Here is an 18,224-nt window from a genome sequence, read left to right as displayed (position 1 = left end):
AAGGATAACCAATCTCACCGATTAACTAAAAAAATTATTTTAATTAAATAATAATCTCATATAAAATGTATAAAAAAAGCAACCCCCCTAAAAAAAACACTTTTAATCAAACAGATAGCAGGATAAAAATTAAAAAAAAAAATGAAGTTGAAAGAATTTTGTTTATGGAGAATGCTATTAAAACATATAGAATTTTAGAATTTTTTTATAATAAAGCTATTAGTAAATTTTGCAGCAGTAGTAAATTACAAAATATTGACCCCAATGATTAAAAAAATTGTAATAGCTAACAACAAAATGTAAGGTTATTAAATTAAAATTAAAAAAAAATATATTACAGTATATTTTTAAAATATTTCTATCATTATTGAAATACATACAGATTTCAAATACAGTTTTAAGAGAACCATTTTGGAGAGTTTAAATATGAAAATTAGAACAATTTTTCATTTCATAATGTTGATTAAATTTTTAAAAAACTTATAAATTTAAAACATAGAAATATACAAAAGCTTATTTCAAAGGATTGATCAGCTCACTTTTTGCAAAAGCATATCAAAATGAGATAGGCAGTTAAAATAAATCATCAAGCTACATAATGATACAAAACAGATATTTAAAATATATTTTTAATATATTACTAAAATATATTAATTATAATTCGTTGTTAATACATACACTTTCAAGATTCACTTTGTCACTATCACAGGGATACATTTTAAACCAATGCTAAAAAAAATCATTTTATTCTATCAAATAATCAATTTTTAAAAACCAGAAACTGAATTAGAACTCTTAAATTAACAAATCATATGTATATATTTAATTGAAGAAGCATTAAATAACAATTTGTTATGTAGTTCAAGGAAGAAAAAACATAAAATAAGACAGAAATTTCAATTGAATGAAAATTTAAAACTTAAAATCATAGATTTGAAATAATTGCAATAATTCATTGCATTAAACTTTTCAAAATTGTCATTCTGTACAAACTTACTAATACAATTATAAAATTTTTCACAAATTAAAAAAAATTACAAGATTACATATTCATAAAAACATTCAAAATAATAATTGGGCAATCAATACAATTTTCACACGCATATATTAATGATTTATAATAAATGAATGAAATAATTTAAAATTAGCCGCATTATCACAATGAAACAGACATTTGCATTGTTATATTTTATTGTTAATAATTCCATTGTTTTGGAATTGTATTTCCTTTTAACATATTCATGTCATAATAAGGCAATCATTCTAAACCCTTGATCCGAGCCATAGAAGGAGGGGGCACCAAAGAATTGAAAGATCTAATTCTATCAAAAGATATACCATGTATATGAGCTAGTTGCACAACAGATTCATATGTATAAATGTACATTAAATCTATTGTTATATATCCTCTTGCTGTTGTGAATCTATGCAGAAGAGAGCAATGTTCAAAGGTCATTCTTGATATTTGAACATTGTTCAAAATTATAAGGCCCATTGCAAAATACGTTCTTATTAATTTGAAGTAAGACTTCATCTGTCGATTCTTACTCAATCCTTTTTAAAATTTTGTGCCTTTACCCAAATTTTCGAATTTTAAAATATTAAGTCAGGCAATAACTTTGGAATTATTTTATAAGTGTATTTTTATGGAGAAATTCTAATTTAACTTTCCTAATTTTTGGTTGAATTCTAAAACATTTTCGCTTTTGATATTGGTTTCTGCATTTATTTCCTTTGTATTCTTTTGATGAATTCTTTGCTCACTTCTGGAAAAAAAGGTACGAGCTCTACTAAGAAATACTGCCAACGAACAAACAATTGTATGTTTTAATACATACAAATTGATAATAAAACCCTTTTTTTTTCTCCTTTTTTTTTTTTGCAACTAAACAAGTGCAATTTACAGGTTATTTTAAAATTAACACAATGACCTTCAGGGGTATTATAAAAAATGGATAGAAATGAGTTTTGTCATTGAATGCATTGCAAGTTAAGCATTATGCACTGGAGTATGGTAAAATGCTTTTTAAATGCACTGAAGTACAAAATAAGTAATGCATACTTCTTTAGCAATTTCTCTTGAATCAGAACATTATTTTAGTGAAGATAAACAAATATTTTGGTAAAATTTTGGAGTTTTCCAGAATAAACAAAAATACTCATGCCTATTATGCAGTGAGTATATCAGATTTATTAGCAGCAATGCTCAGTAGCTTTTATAAGTAAAATTGTCAAGAAATTCTTAATATTCTCCATTGTCTTCGTAAAAAACCCTTGCTTGGAATTTTTATGTAAATTCTGCTTTTATATTGTACAAATTTATGCAAGTTTGAGAAAGAGATGAAAAAAGTTATTAGGTATATTCCACTATGCCTGAAAGATTCCTGCATCAATTATGAAACATCCTGCATAATTTCAAAATCATATTATATTCGAATAAATTATCAATTTATTATGTGGATCACTGGACATCAAACGGCACTTAAAGGATGAAAAAGCTAGCTGCCTCTTCACATATGATATGTGATTTTTAAACAGTGAAAAATTGAAATAATAACAATGTTACATAGGTTAACGATTCACCCAACGTCTCATAGTTTCTTCCCAATCAGTGTTGCAACCATCATCATCATCATCTGTTCGCACATAGCTTTCATCATCAGTTGTCAAGGAAGAATGATGTTGAAAGAGGTCCAGATCCTATAAATGGAATTCAATACTGGACACTTTCTTGTGGACGGTGCTTTATGAGGTGATTAAAGTTTGAGTCTCATTTAGGGTGCAGGAAATGGTGCAGGACAAAAGATAAAAAAAAGAAGGAAAAATAATAAACATAAAGTTTGTTATGTGGGTAAAAATGAAAAAAATAATGAAAAATATCATGCATTTTATAAAATTAAAAAAAATATATATACAGGCAAAAAAATTAAGGAAAAAGGGAACATGCAATAAAAAGAAATATGAAAATAAAAACAAATTAAAAATATTTTTAAGAAATAAAACTAAACAAATTGTCAATGAAGTGCAAAACTCGAATTTCCAGAAAAAGACTAAAGAAGTGCAATATAAAATGATATATGTTAAGCAGATTTCATAGCAGAATAATGTCTTTGAATTCTTACACAAAGGCAATATGGAAAAAAATTACAAACTAAAATTTTCAACCATAAAGGCAATTAATAATTCATAAAATATTTCATATTGCTTTATTATGAAATTATTATTATTATGAACTAATTAAAACTTTTATGGATATAGGAATTTATTAGTGAACTTTAAAGAAAAGACCAAATTCATATACTTATATTTTAAATTAGATCAGTCAGAGACATTGATTTCCATTGGTTTAATATTATTTCTTCTTCATTTTATTATTTTTTAAAAAAAAAAACAACAACATAAAAATCAAAATATGTCTGGAAAAAAAATGAAAATTCAAAAGTCAACATGTTGACATTGGTCTAGCAAAAGAAAAAAATAAAACTAAATGCAAATAAAATTTATTAGAAAATGTTTACTTTTTCACTAAACATTATAGCAGTTAATTTTGAGGAGAAATACAAACAGTTATAAATGCAAATCAATAAGATTTACTACTAATCTTCTTAAGATTCATAAAGGAGAACTATTTAGAAGAAAAGTGATTAAAGATATTTGCAACTTAAATCTTTAAAAGGCCCATCTAGATTATATTCTTCATGTATATAACTCTATTACGCACCTTAGTTTATAATATTTACTTTTTATATATAATATAAATATTAACTTTTTAGCTAAAATGTTAAATATACACTGTAAAGTTTATTTAAAGATGCCAAATATAGTTCTATGTGAAGACTTTAATATACATTAAATGATTCAATAACAAATTATCAAGTTATTGTTTATCCTATACACATCAAGAAATTAAAATCCATAATATCAAAACATTTAATTGATTAATTGATTATTTTAACAAATATATCTTTTGACAAAAATGAAAATCTGTATTAAATGTAAATCTTGAAACATAGTACAGTATTAAAATGTATTTTTTCTAATTTATGAATAGGAAATAAAACATTGATAGTAGAATTGTTAGCTTGTTTGCTGTTTTTTGGCGCAAGAGCCATATGTGGCTATTCTGCACCAAGCAAATACTGATAGTAGAAACTGGCTGTTCCACAAACTAGTTGCTCAAATACAGTTAACCCATAGAAATAACTAATAGACATTAATTTTTTAAATAAGGAATGCTACTTTTTGTCTTATTAGATCAATTGGCTCATTTTCTGTATTTCCTCATTTTCCATGATATTTTTAAAATAATCAGAACCTGATCACATTAGGATTTAATTTATATATTAATCAATGCCTTATAAAAAATCCTCAACTAGAATGGCATTTAAAAAATAGTACTTTTCTGCACAAATATTATTTTTATAATAATTAAAGTGCAACAGCTTGCAGTTTATATCTTTTTGTTCACACAATGTCAATTAAAAAATGGGATCAGAGAACAAATATTTTCATCAAATGATATTTCTTCAAGTGTCAAGCAATTTGTTAATAAGAAAATCAATATTAGATACTTACTCTAGGATCATTATCATACAATTCTTGATTATCTTCATGAATTTTATTTGTATCAAGATGTGAAGAATTATTACGTGCTTGTATTTCTTTCAAAAAATGGTTTTCTTGTGCTCTCTGGCGTTCTTCTCGCCAAAGAGTAACTCCACCTTCTAAACTTTCAACAGCACTTTCTTCTTCAGTTTCAAAATCTATATATTAAAAAAAGCAAGAAAAGTTTTAAAAATGCCATTTAAATGAAAAAATATTAAATATAAAGAAATCAGTTTATGTTTAATGAATAGGTTAAATGTGTCTGCTAAAATATAGATTAAAAATATTAATTATATAGCACATAATGGCAGCTGAATTTTAAAATTACTACTTAAATTATCATCAAATTAGAAAAAAAAATAAAGGTGAAAATAAATGCACTGTAAGGCTCAATAAATACAAAGCAGCATTAGTAAACACAATGGCCTTAATTTTTTTTTAATTTAAAAATATTTAGATATTACTTTGAACAATTAATCCAAAGACTTAAAACATTCAAATCGAATTCTTTTATTCTGCATATGATTATATATAAAAAAAATCAATTCATATTGAAAGGACTCCACGAGGAAAATTTATATATGCAATAAACAAAACAGGTATAAAATTATTATAGCTTTAATATCTATTCTAATTTGATATTCAAAAGTACTTTTTTGAGAAAATTATAGACATTAAATTATTTATAAAGCATTTAATTGAAATTAAATACAACCAATATTTACATTACATAACACATATTGGCAAAAGAATTTTAAAATTTCTACTTAAATCATCATCAAATTAGGAAGCAAATCATCACAAGAATTACTAGTTCAACATTATAACTAATAAAGAGTTATTTTTTGACTATATATAAATAAATATAAAAAGTTTTGAAAATTATTCATACAACTATAATATTAACTTCATTAAAAAACAAATTTAAATCATGAAATGATGTAAAATACGTTTTTTAATATTCTCAATAATATTTTTGGAAGTTATCCTGGAAAAATGCTAAAATTCAGCTTAAATTTTAATTAAAATTTTATAAAAAATTGCTCTGAGGTGCATATTTTCACCCTCTAAAGGTACATATGTCCAAATTTGGTAGCTGTAGATCAAACTATCTGGCCTATAGAGTGCCAATATATATACACTCACACACACACAAGCACACACTTAACTTTATTTTTAGTTGAGATTTACTACCTCTGATGACCAGTTGGCATTACTAGAATTAAAGGTTGCTAAAATTTTGAATAGTATATTTTGTGTTTAGTTACAGCAAAATATTTTTCAAATTTTAATAGAAATTAATTTTTGAATTTTAAATTTGAAACTTTATTAGAGCAAATTTTTATAAATAATCAGTTAAAAACTATGACAGAAATCAGATTATTACCTCGACTACTACTTAATACTTTGCTGTCACAATTTCCATCTTCATCTTCCGAGCCTACAAAATAGAAAAAAAAAAATAAAAGCTGAAATACATATTTTTTCAGATAAATTGAAAATACTCAGTCTGTTAAAAAGTGTAAAATAACATTAATAAGATATGCAATAAAAACTCATAACAAATTAATGCAAAAAGCTACTAAAATTTATCAATATGTATTTATTAATAATTAAACTATATATTTGTTCCTTAAAATAAATAATCCATTAAATGTAGATGATTTTTTTTATGTTCATTTCTTCTTCAAAGAATTTTCTTCATTTCTTATTCTCATTATAAAATAATTTTAGCAATAAGGCCTCCTCAAATTATCTGCTAAACAAAGGCTGAACACATATTTTGTAGCTTAAACAAACATTAAATTAGAAAGAGCTTTATCAAATTCTGGAAATATAAATACACAAGAAAGGTGGAAAAAAGAATACCTGAGTTTAGTTCTCGTACTAAAGAAGACATAGCATTTGTAACAGAATCTGCAGCTACCAGCAGATCATTCCTAAGACTCCTAGTACTTCCTGATTGGTCGTAAGCCATCATGGCATTGTTAGGAACTCCTCCAGAGCTCTCAGAAGTTGGAGGATTAGTATCAGGAGTCGTGGGAGCGCTGCGGGATGAAGACACAGGATAAGGAGTTGATAAAGGTGGAGATTTGGATGTTGCAGAACGAGGAGAACTATTTGGAGTTGATCGAGGAGATGTCTGATGATTCTGAAAATTAAGTTTTGCTATAAATTTGGTAAATCCCATAATACAATACTGAAACAAAATTTATTGAAAAGGACATATATGATATAAATTCCATCCCATCTCAAATATTTATATTTTATTTATATTAAGTGATACTAAAATCATCAATGATAATTAAAAGAGATGCTTTCCATTCTTTGATTCTGTCTTTGGTAACAAGGCAGATGAGTATATAACATTCGAGTTTGCAAACTTTAAACCTTAAAAATTTTGCACTTTGCTGATTTTCTTTTAATCTATTATAAACATAAGAACACAGACATACTTTAATTACTGTAGAAACACTGCTAATGATTAATGGATGGTACTTTCGTATGATTTTAAATTACAATTATTAGTCTGAACTTTTTGAAAATGTGTCTTTTTCCTTATTCATATCATCTAAATCTTCTTTAATTTATCTATGATTCTTACTTAATATTTCATTGAAATTTAATAAACAATTTTTGAAAACAATATTTTAAAAACATATATAAAAAAGTGTTTACAATTTTACTATGAAATTTTGAAATAACATTTTATTGGAAACAATACATTATAACAATTGATTCATTGCTTAGCTTCTTGCTTTCTTCTTTTTCCCTTATTGCCTGAATTACTGAATAACAAAATAATTGCAATAGAAAGTTAAATGCAAAGCATAATTGATAGACATGACAGATTTTAAAAATTAGATTTACACCTACTTTGAGCATTTTCATCAGTGCCTCCAACTGGACCATTAGTTCTCTTCGACTCTCTTGCAAAGTGGATAAATGACTTTCTAATTCTTCTTTTCTTTGCCTAAGAGCTCGTAATTCATTTAATAAGGTAGGATTCTGTTCATTTTGCATCACAGCATCTTCTTGCTCTTGTTGTTTTCTTAACCTCACAATTTCTCTCATAATTTCTCTATTTAGAAAATTAGCAAAGAAAATTATACAAACTATAATTAATAATATATATATGAGAGAGAGAGAGAGAGAGAATAATCAGCACATAATTAGTTCAGCACCCACCTATTTTTTGACTCTAACTGAGCAATCAGATCTCGTTGTCTAGTCGTATCCATATTTAAACTCAAATCAGATGGACTTCTCATCTATGAAGTATTTTACAATCTTATAAAATGGAAAATGAATGTATCTCTCTTATACATGAAAATGGATATAGAATATTAACTCTCTATATGAGTTTTTACAATTAAAATTCATTTAACTTGAAACCAAAAGTGAACTATTTTGGAATCAGACACACAAAGCAAACTACAGAAATCGAAAACAGAAGCTGAATATGAAAAAAAAAAAAAAATCTATATAAAAAATCATTATATAAAAAAATCTTACAAATAAAATTGGAAAAATAACGTCCATTTCAAGGCAATTACATGGAACTTCAAAATTATACGTTTAGAATTTTCAATAATTTATCAATTTAACTGAAAATTATACATTACAAATACAACAAAAACACAAATTTCGTGCCAATAATGTGACTAATTAATATTTATTCATAAAAATGGAAAATACCTTTTTAGGGAAAATAATGGAATAATAAAATAATTCCCATATTAGTTTTTAGAATTTAAACTAGAGATATGTCAATATCAAAACTAATTTTACAACACTTATATGCTGAATAAATGTTTTCAAGTTGAATGATGTTAAATTTAAGCTGAAATTTCAAGCTGCTGACACAATGTCGGAGCAGTTTATATCATATTTATTTTTATTATCATTAAATCTTCTAACATAAGATATTATTAAAAAATAGTTCATCTTTTGAAAATGTTAATATTAATTGTGGAATAGAAAGTCAATACAAAAAGTACAGATATGTTTAAATCTTATTTCATTTATTAGGTAATGTAATTTTCAAATCATGACATCTATTAAGGTTAATACCTATTAAAAAAATTCAACACTTACTGTACTTCTGGTATCTGCTAATCGTGCAGCATATCTAGCGATTAATCTATGTTCATCATCGCCACGATTCGATTCTAAGCTGTGACAACAAAATATTAATAAAAATTGAATTAAATGTAGTTATATAAGAATACACGCAATTTTTTTTTAAAAGAAATTCCTTAACACATCACTAAAATTAATTTCAATGCAAAGATTATGCGATGATTTATTATTAGCCTCATTTCATGAAGTATACTAAGGAAGAAATATGACAAAACTTATGAAATTAACATGTCAAGAGGCACAGCCATCTGATGGTAACAAATTACAAATTAGATTTCACATCCTATCACAATGTTCATTGGTTACTACTATTCATGGCCTAAACAAAGAGATAAACAGATAGGAAGAGAATTCGAGCAATATTATATATACAGTACATTTATTAACTATTTCTTGCATTATAGAACTTACATTTACTTAAAAATATGCGAGTTAAGCACATTAACTGCCTATATACATGAGACAATTCCTTGCTAATTTTTAGAGAATATTCCAGATATGAAAAGACTATGTCATATATTTTTATCATTATTTCAAATGTAGAATTTTTTTAAAAAAATTTTTTCAAAAAATTTGCTTTGATTCATTTTTGATTTTTAAGGTATTAAGACAAAAATAAATGTAATCATATTATTAGCAAAAATAAATTACATACCATTATCCATTTTATAAATTTTTGCAAAACATTGCATAACAAACATAAGATTCAATTTACAGATTTTAATTATTCTCTTTAGCAACTTTTCTTTAATTACACAATAGCTTTAATAAAGTATACACTTTTTTGAGATTCTAATAAAAAATATTTTTATATTATTACTATGTTTAGTATAAAAAAATGTGCATTATGTGATATTATATATTTTTCATTAAAAGTATATGATCTCAGATTAAATATATGAAATAGCACATTTAAAGAATGTTGGATCAAAACTAAATGGATAAAATTTTCATTCCTACCTTCTTGTAGTTGATCTACCATCTAATGAAGACATATCAAAAGAATTATTAGCTACATCATGAAAACCATTGTGACTGGGAATAGGAGAGGGAGGCCTAAAATATGGCAAATAAGTTGTCTTATTCACAAAATATTTAAAATGGTTTGTAAAATATCATAAACAAAACATTTGTGAAAGTATTAAATTATGTAGATAAAACAATTATTCAATATAATATGACTTTTATTTCTGTAGATTAGATGTAATCTGTGTTAAAAAAAATAATGGAAACAGAATGCAATTTATAGATTTCATGCACCTTCTAATTTAAAAAAAGCATGACAAAAATTTATTTGATGATTTAAAAAAAAAAAAAAAAAAAAAAAAAAAAAACGAGCTTGAGTTTTCAGATAATCCAACACTTCTATAGCTTGCATTATCACATATATTTTTTGGAAATCATTGCATATCTAATGTAGTTCTGTAATCGGATATTTAACAAATTGCAATTAGATGAAATGCTACTACAAAATGCAACATCGATTTTATATAATTTTCTAATTTACAATATAAATTTATAGTAATAATTACAATGTATAAAGAAATAACTTATAAAATAGCTTAATACAATTGCATAACAGTATGCTTCTTTCTTATTAAATTGTTAATTGAAATGATATCAATTTACAAATAAACTTTACAATTATAAATAAGAAACTTTTGTATTTGAAATATTCTCTAGAATATGAATATTCGGTGTAATATAATTATTTTAAATACAAAACAAAATGATGTTAGTGAAAAAAGCACTAAAATCAAGAATAAGTGTTAAAAGGACATTGGTAAATAGATTTATTTAAAAGCATATTTAAGTACTCAAGCTTTCTACTTTATGATTTTCAGTAATTCAAATCACAATTAAGAAACTAACTAAATAAAATTTAAAATTTGGAATTGCTTTGTTCCTTTCTTTGTTTTCAATGAGAATGAACTATGATACTGATATCACAACTTTAGAATTACTCAAAACTGATGAATTTATAAAAGGAAAAGTATCTTATGTTAATATAGAATGAGGAAAAAAACATGAAGTTATTTTGCTTCCCTTTAGAGACACAATGGATTTCATCAAAAGATTTCGAAGTTATTTTGATAATCAAAACAGTAATGAATTTTTTTTTTCAAAGAATTGAATTCGAATCATAAAGTTGCATATAATATTCACAGATAATCAACCAACCAGATAATGAAAAGATGAGAAGTTTTTTTTTTTTTTTTTGTTGTTGTTGTTGTTGTTGGAATAGATACCTACTTGAACTTCATATAAAATAATATATTATGCCACAAAGATAAATTTTTTCATTTATATAATGAATTTTTAGTTTTTAAACTTAATTATTCTATTTCAATACTATTAATATACTAATATTTGCTTAAAAACTTTAAAATTATTACTTTAAAAAATTGCATAAACATTTAAAATATTAAATTTGTAATAATATATGTTTTCGATATGTACCTTTATGTCAATCTGTGAAAGATTTATAGAGAGTGCTTTACTTTACCTTCAATAATATTATCATAAAATAATATTCAAAATAAAGATATGATTTCACATACACAATATGTTGTAAATTCAAAGTCTTTTCAGGCTCTTCAGGAAACCTAGGAATTGAGCTGGTCTGTTTTTCTGGTACACATCGGAATGACTTTTTCAGAGAATGACCTAATTGCTTGCTTGGTGATTTCTACAATAAATTCATTTTAAAAGTAATTTATAAAAATTCTCTATATATCAAATGATAGATATATATGAAGGCAACAGAAGATTTTTAATTATGATAGAAACTTGCATAATAAGTGTATTCCTTCATTTCATGCTGACTAGTATGATTCCCAGAAACTCGTCCCCTCCAAAAACAATCTTGGCACAACTGATAATTATAACACTTTTGGCATCTGTATCTGAATCCCAAAAATGCTTCTCGATTGCAGCCATCACATTGTACAGGATGTAGAACTAAATAAGAAAGAAAATATATTTTGAATTCCTCACTTTAATGATATTATAACCTCCATTAAAAAAAAAGGAAAAGAAATTTTCTTGCAGTTTTGAATACCTAAAATTTAAATGTGTCATTTGATATATTAAATGTAAACATGCAATCAGTAAATGAATAAATCTTTTATAAAAAAATAGGAAAGAGCTGATATAAGCAAAACAAAGATTCTAAAGCAGATAAATTTGTTACAAAATTTTGCTTACATAATAAACTCATTTCAATACAAATAAAAGCCATTATGGTATGTTCTACATCCCCGCCTAAACAAATGGGCTGATTTCAACGAAAAATTTGTATACTCATTTTTTGATATAAGAATACTGTTAACCTTTCAAAGAGCAAAAGTTAATTAAATATTCAATTAATTGAAATTTTATCATTTTTTTGCAATAAATTTGAAGAAATTATTTTGCAAGAAATATTTTAATATCATCTTAAAATCAAAATTTTAGACTTATAGTGTTAAGAAATTCATTTCTAATAATTTTTTCTTGAATTTTTATTACTTTCTTTCAAATTTAATGGATCTAATTTTAAATTACAATAATACTAAACAATTCTGTTTTATTTTATCATAATTTTTTTTAAATTACTGTTTTATATCTTTTGGAATTTTTTTTATTGGTTTAAAGTAGTTATTTAACAGTGTCTAAAAGAACTGACAAAAAATTGTTATACATTATATTTTCAAATGATTTCAAGTGATCAAGGCCAAAGGGTAGTCAATCAAATGGTGTGGTATAATAAAGGGATTGTATACACTATATTTATACAGAATTAGCTTTTACATTAAAAATTTGGAGAATTAAAGTATTCTAAGCAACACTTGATATATCAAGTAATTCTTTATAAATTCCAATAAAACTATGCATTTAAAGTAATAATTGATAAATGAGCCATTTTATATTCTCTTATCCTTTAATTATAACAAAAATTTGTACCAAAGGAAAAGACTAATTTATATAGCGCCCAAACATTCACAATACTAATAAGACTACTATATCAAAAATAATATGGATGTGCATTGCTTTAATGCATATATCTTAACATATTCTAACTATTTTGTTCACTACCATTTAAATAATGCTAAATTACAATAATTAAAATGGTTCAAGAATATATAATAATTAATATACAGTAAAATGCATTTTATATATTTTAATAACTTATACTTGTATATTAACAGGTAGCTATCAATATAATTTTCTTAAAATACTTATACAGTATGGCTTCGAAACTATAAAATTGTATATTTTATAAGCTTTTCTTTACATGAATACATTCAATTCACATACATAGCAGATTTTTTTAAAGTGATAAGCTTGATAATGGAGAAACAATAGAAAAGATGAATTGTCTTTGAGAAAATAAGATGCAATAAATCAGCAGTCCTTAACCTATGGGCTAAAGATTGGCAATTTATATTTGTTTTAGGAGCTGCTTTTTTAAAATTGAAGATGAAGGTGATTGGATTAGTAAGATTTACAAAGATTTCAGATTCACTGAACTTTTATATAATCAGATTCTTAAATTGCTTTTTTTAAGAATAATAATCTTAGTTCCATTTTGGATTAATGTTTAACAACAGTTCTACAAATTCTAAATTCGTACTTAGACATTAGAAAGAGTTTTCTACTATTTATTTGTGACAATGCATTTTCTCACTTTTCTTTAAACATAAGTACAGAAACAAACTGAGTAAGTGAGATATTTGAGGTTGAAACTATCTAATCCAGATATTGATTCTCTTGTGTGAACAAACTATGTCAAAAATCCCATCTTTTTCATTGCACTATTATAAATACAGTTAGTGGGACTCTATTTTTTCACAATAGGCAGCCTAAACAATCATAAAGGTTGAGAACTACAGCAACAAGATATTACTGATATAAATACTGATAAAATGGAATAATTCAAGTAAAAATAACACAACAAAAATTACATGGAAAGTTTTAAATAATACAAAAGAATGCCATAAAACTGTTAAATAAAGAGCTGAGTTTATAATAATTTTATAATGTTAAAGAAATCTACCGTTTTCCACACTAGCAAGCCTATGAAGTAATGGTAACCAAACTAGACAAGGAGGAGCAGGATCTGACATGATGATATCCAAAAAGTCATTCACAGTCACTTTGCTTTGCTAAAAACAATAAAAAAGATCATTGGGACAACTAGAATGTTTAATTGTTACTGCCCCCCCTCGTAAAATTAGCCAGGCTGCATTCACATTTTTTTCTTCTTATAATGCATATAAAATAAACTTTGCCAATTTTAAAGTATAAATTATGTGAAAGGGAGATAAATGCTTGTTTCATAGCAGTAAATAAACAGAGTGTGCAATAAAATACAAAGTGATATAATTAATTTTTCATCAAAAGCAAAATGTAATCAAAACAACAAAGATGAAAAATTGCTTAAATTAAATCTTTTTGGCTACATTTTAAATTGCTATAAAAAGAACATGAAGAAAGAATTGAAACTATTATAAAAGCCAATAATTTAGTTTCCATCCTTGAAACTATTTCATATTAAAATTTGAAATTGTGACCTTGCCTATAGACTATAGACTCATATTCAATGGATTTATTTCTTGAAATTTTATGGATGAAATATGTAATATATTAAATTAAAAAATATTCAACTTTTTGCAATATTAAAAAGATAATAAATGCTTTTTAATAGTTATAAGAGGAGGAGGATCCAACAATATGAAATTTTGAGCAGAATATTAGAAAAATTGTTGACTTATAACTAAACAAACATGTATGTCCCCCTTAAAGATTTAGTATTCAAAACATGAATAAGATTCGGCATTAATTCCTGACTGACAACTGAAGCTTCACACTGCATTTTTACTTTTTTTATTTGCTGATATCAATGTTTTTCAATTCAGATCTACCTACAATTATAACTTGCACTATGTTTATTTTTATACACCAACTTGAAGATTTTAATTCATTGCTTCACTATTTTATATAATAAAACAGAGAATAACTAAAATATGAAAAACATAATAACTAAAAATATAAAAATAATGATATTTAAGTAACTGATAGTTCAATCATAAACAAATGCATGGAAATTCTTAAGCATAAAATAGAAACAAATATCTGTAATCTATATTTTGGTATGAAAATAAAATAAGCAGCAAAACATCCAACAAGTATTTCTTCATATTTTAAAGAAATACATGCAAATAATGATATTTTAATTATGACATAAATAAAAAAAAAACACCGTTTCTGATAGAATTGTTGGATTATGAATAACCTGCTTTTAACTTTTTTTTTTAAATATTAAATTTGTTAATACATACTGATAATAATACAATAGCCTTTCTCTTATTTGTTTTTCATGATGTATTTTCATGTTTATGTATATATGTCAGATAGATGTAGAAATAAACAAATTTTGTTTCTGAATCAATGTGCAAATCTTCTTTAAATATGGTATAGTTAAGAATTAAAAATACATCAACTAAAAAGGGAAAACAGAAGTTTTTAAAAATTATGTAGAAATAACCATGCAATTTAGAAGCTGGAATTAGAAGAATATAGAAAGTAATCAAGGCAGTTCGATCATTTACTAACATACTTCAAAATGACTGAAAAAAGTTAAGATACCCCATCAATGATCATAGAAGGAAGATTATCACGATAGCCAAAAGTAGGAGATTCATGAACTGAACACGGAACTTGTAAAATTTCTCTCAGAAAGTCTGCAAATTTACTTTGAACCAAAAGCCCATTACCGTCACAGATAAGAGAAAATATATCTGAAAAGAAACAGAAAATTTAGCTCATTTGAGTTGAATATCTTTAAAAATAAATAAATAAATACAAATGACATAAGAGATATAAAATAAAATAAAATATTCTATTATTACATAAAAAATAACATACATCTAAGTTTGTCCATCAATTTCCCAGAGCACATAGTAGCTAAGGCAATTTTTATAGAAAAGACTCTAACTTTACCAGTTTCTTCCCTGAAAAAAAATATAAGTAATATTACAAAAGCAATGCTAAAAAGGAATTGCAATAATTACGACTTTTTGAAAAGCTGGATTTTGAGCTTAGAATATATACAACAGGAAAAACAAAACATTATCCTAAATAATATCATTTGAAACCATTAAATAAATCAAATGAAATATACAGAATTATAACAAAAGATTTTTTTAAAAAATAATCTGTTTTTGGTGACCATTATATGGAAATTAACATTAATTAAAATAACCAGCAGACACCAAACTGATAAATTATTTTCATTAAGAGATTGAAACACCCTTCTAGTATGTTTTTTTTTATTTGAATTATTAACGACTTTCATTTAAAACAATATTCTCCAATGAAATTACTTTGATTGATGGAATGTTTAGATTTCTTGCACGTATGTTTACCTTAACAAATTCATCACAAATTTGCTTAAAAACTGCTTTTTAAGGCAGTACTTTTCAGTACCAAAATATAATAAAAACTATGCTTACAAAAAATTGGAGTAATTTCTTAAATTGTATATTGTACTCAGAACCATCTTCAGCTTTTTGTCCACAGTTAATTATAATTAGTAATAATTTATTACACAAACGTCTAAATTTTTTTTAATTAGAGTTTTTTTTTTTTTTTTTTTAATTCTCCGCCAGTCCTATAGTTGTTTAAATCAGCAAAAACTTTAATCATTGTTTTTTAAATAGACCTACATTATGTATCAACTACCAGAATCTCAGTTGTTTAGAATTATGGTACTAGCTCATTTGTAGGGCCCTCGAGTTTACTTGGCGATTTTTAGCTTGGACTAAGAACGCCAAGACGATGGGTTTTCTTTTCGATTTTCAGATTGTACCACAATTGCCAAGTTCCATTGCATACAAGATGTCAAGATTTCTCAAGATGGTTGCATTCTCAAAATTAGCGATTTTGAGATTGTGCCAAGATCACCGAAGCCGAATTAGCAATCGACAAATTGGCGACGGCTAGCATTTATTGGTGATTTAAAAAGGGGTCCGTAAAAATAGGAGCATAAATAATAAATATGTTCCTATTATCAGATGTACTCAAATGGCAATAAATAAATATAATCTTTTTGAAAAAAAAAAAAAAAAAAAAAAAAAAACTTCCATTACAGTTATTTATCATAATTTTAGCTAACAAATTAAACATCTAAAACATTGCACTGTAGTTTTGTTATCAACAATAACCAACATTTTATCAACCAATTGTCCTATTCTTTTTTCTTCATAAAAATAATTACAACTATTCTATGAATCATGTTATCAATAAATTGAATAAGAGCTGGTCGTACAAATAAACAAATCTGAAGTTCAATGTCAAACCAGTTTAAGAGCTCATCGTTTTTCCAAATATCGACGCATGTGTAATCTGATAATCTCGTTATTGTTTCAAACCGATGACAAATTAATTAAGACAATTCATAAGAATTCAGAGAATGAATAATTTGGAAATGAATTTGTAACTTTAGTTGGCGATAAATCGCCAAATGTGACAAACTTCTGCATTCTAATAACCCTAAAAGCGAAAAATTGATGCCTCAAAAGCGAGAAATCGAGAATTTGTTATCACATTTCTATCAAATATCACTTTTTATTTCATTTCATACAGTCACGTGTTGAAAATTACATTTTTCTAGATTTAATTTGCAGTAGTAATTAACTTATTTATAAATCAAAGTTTTTGTAAATGTGATGGTAACAAGTTCATAAAAGCCAATTTTTTGCAATGCTCGTGCAGGTTAAATTTTATTTTTATTTTGTGCGAAATTAATTGTTGAAAAATATAATTTAATTATATTTTTAAAAATTCATTAAAAATAAAAATTTAATTTCTAGATCAAAACATTAGTATCATTAAAACGATTATTCTTTGAACTTCAATATGATGTAAAAATCAGTTTTGTACTGTAATATTTTCGCCAATAAATAAATCGCTAATTGTCGATTACGCATTTTGAGGCTTCAATAATTTGTTGCCTACATATTTTGAGGCTTCAAAAATTTCAAGCCAAAACAACATCATGTTGTCACATGATAACTTCCTTACTAATTCAATGATATTTTTAATAGTTCTTATTCAATGAATTCAGCAGTAGGAATTCACTATTCTTGAGAATTCCTTAAATTTAACCGTAATTCATAAAAGATTATTTTAAAAGGTAACGTGATAGGAAATTTTTTTCAAAATCACGATTTAAAGTAGATGACATTCTTATTTTTTCGAATGGTAAACTTCTCCAAATTAGGTTTGCCAACGGGCATTTAAAATGTTTCTCACATATTTGAAGTAAAGGCGTAAAGTGGGTAGAAGATACTCCCACACTATGGTGACTAAACAGTGGAAATGCAATATTTCAGACTGAAATATCTTTGCTGATAAATCTATCTATACTAATAATAAAGATGAATATGTGCGTGTGCGTGCGTGTATGTGTGTTGGTGCTATACAGGCGAGAC

At 25.2% G+C, this 18,224-nt stretch overlaps 1 protein-coding gene across 2 annotated transcripts in view; it reads right to left on the bottom strand.

The window, feature by feature from the left end:
* Positions 1-419: 419 nt before the first annotated feature.
* The window catches only part of LOC129963182 (dystrobrevin beta-like), a 66,177-nt gene continuing 48,372 nt past the window's right edge, over positions 420-18,224 (bottom strand). Inside the window, exons 5-17 of one of the 2 annotated variants that reach the window (XM_056077343.1) lie at positions 15,658-15,743; positions 15,379-15,530; positions 13,787-13,895; positions 11,543-11,709; positions 11,310-11,437; positions 9,709-9,804; positions 8,704-8,782; positions 7,795-7,877; positions 7,483-7,687; positions 6,475-6,757; positions 5,993-6,046; positions 4,576-4,763; positions 420-2,769 (exon numbers count right to left, since the gene is read on the bottom strand). In XM_056077343.1, coding sequence (XP_055933318.1) covers positions 2,746-2,769; positions 4,576-4,763; positions 5,993-6,046; positions 6,475-6,757; positions 7,483-7,687; positions 7,795-7,877; positions 8,704-8,782; positions 9,709-9,804; positions 11,310-11,437; positions 11,543-11,709; positions 13,787-13,895; positions 15,379-15,530; positions 15,658-15,743 — 1,654 coding nt within the window. In that variant the 3' untranslated portion in view covers positions 420-2,745. The remainder of the gene's footprint in view (positions 2,770-4,575; positions 4,764-5,992; positions 6,047-6,474; positions 6,758-7,482; positions 7,688-7,794; positions 7,878-8,703; positions 8,783-9,708; positions 9,805-11,309; positions 11,438-11,542; positions 11,710-13,786; positions 13,896-15,378; positions 15,531-15,657; positions 15,744-18,224) is intronic. The other variant, XM_056077342.1, reaches the window with a different exon arrangement.

This window comes from Argiope bruennichi, chromosome 3 (genome assembly GCF_947563725.1).
Source record: "Argiope bruennichi chromosome 3, qqArgBrue1.1, whole genome shotgun sequence".
In the NCBI taxonomy this organism is placed as follows: domain Eukaryota; kingdom Metazoa; phylum Arthropoda; class Arachnida; order Araneae; family Araneidae; genus Argiope; species Argiope bruennichi.
This window is presented reverse-complemented; position numbering and strand designations above follow the sequence as displayed.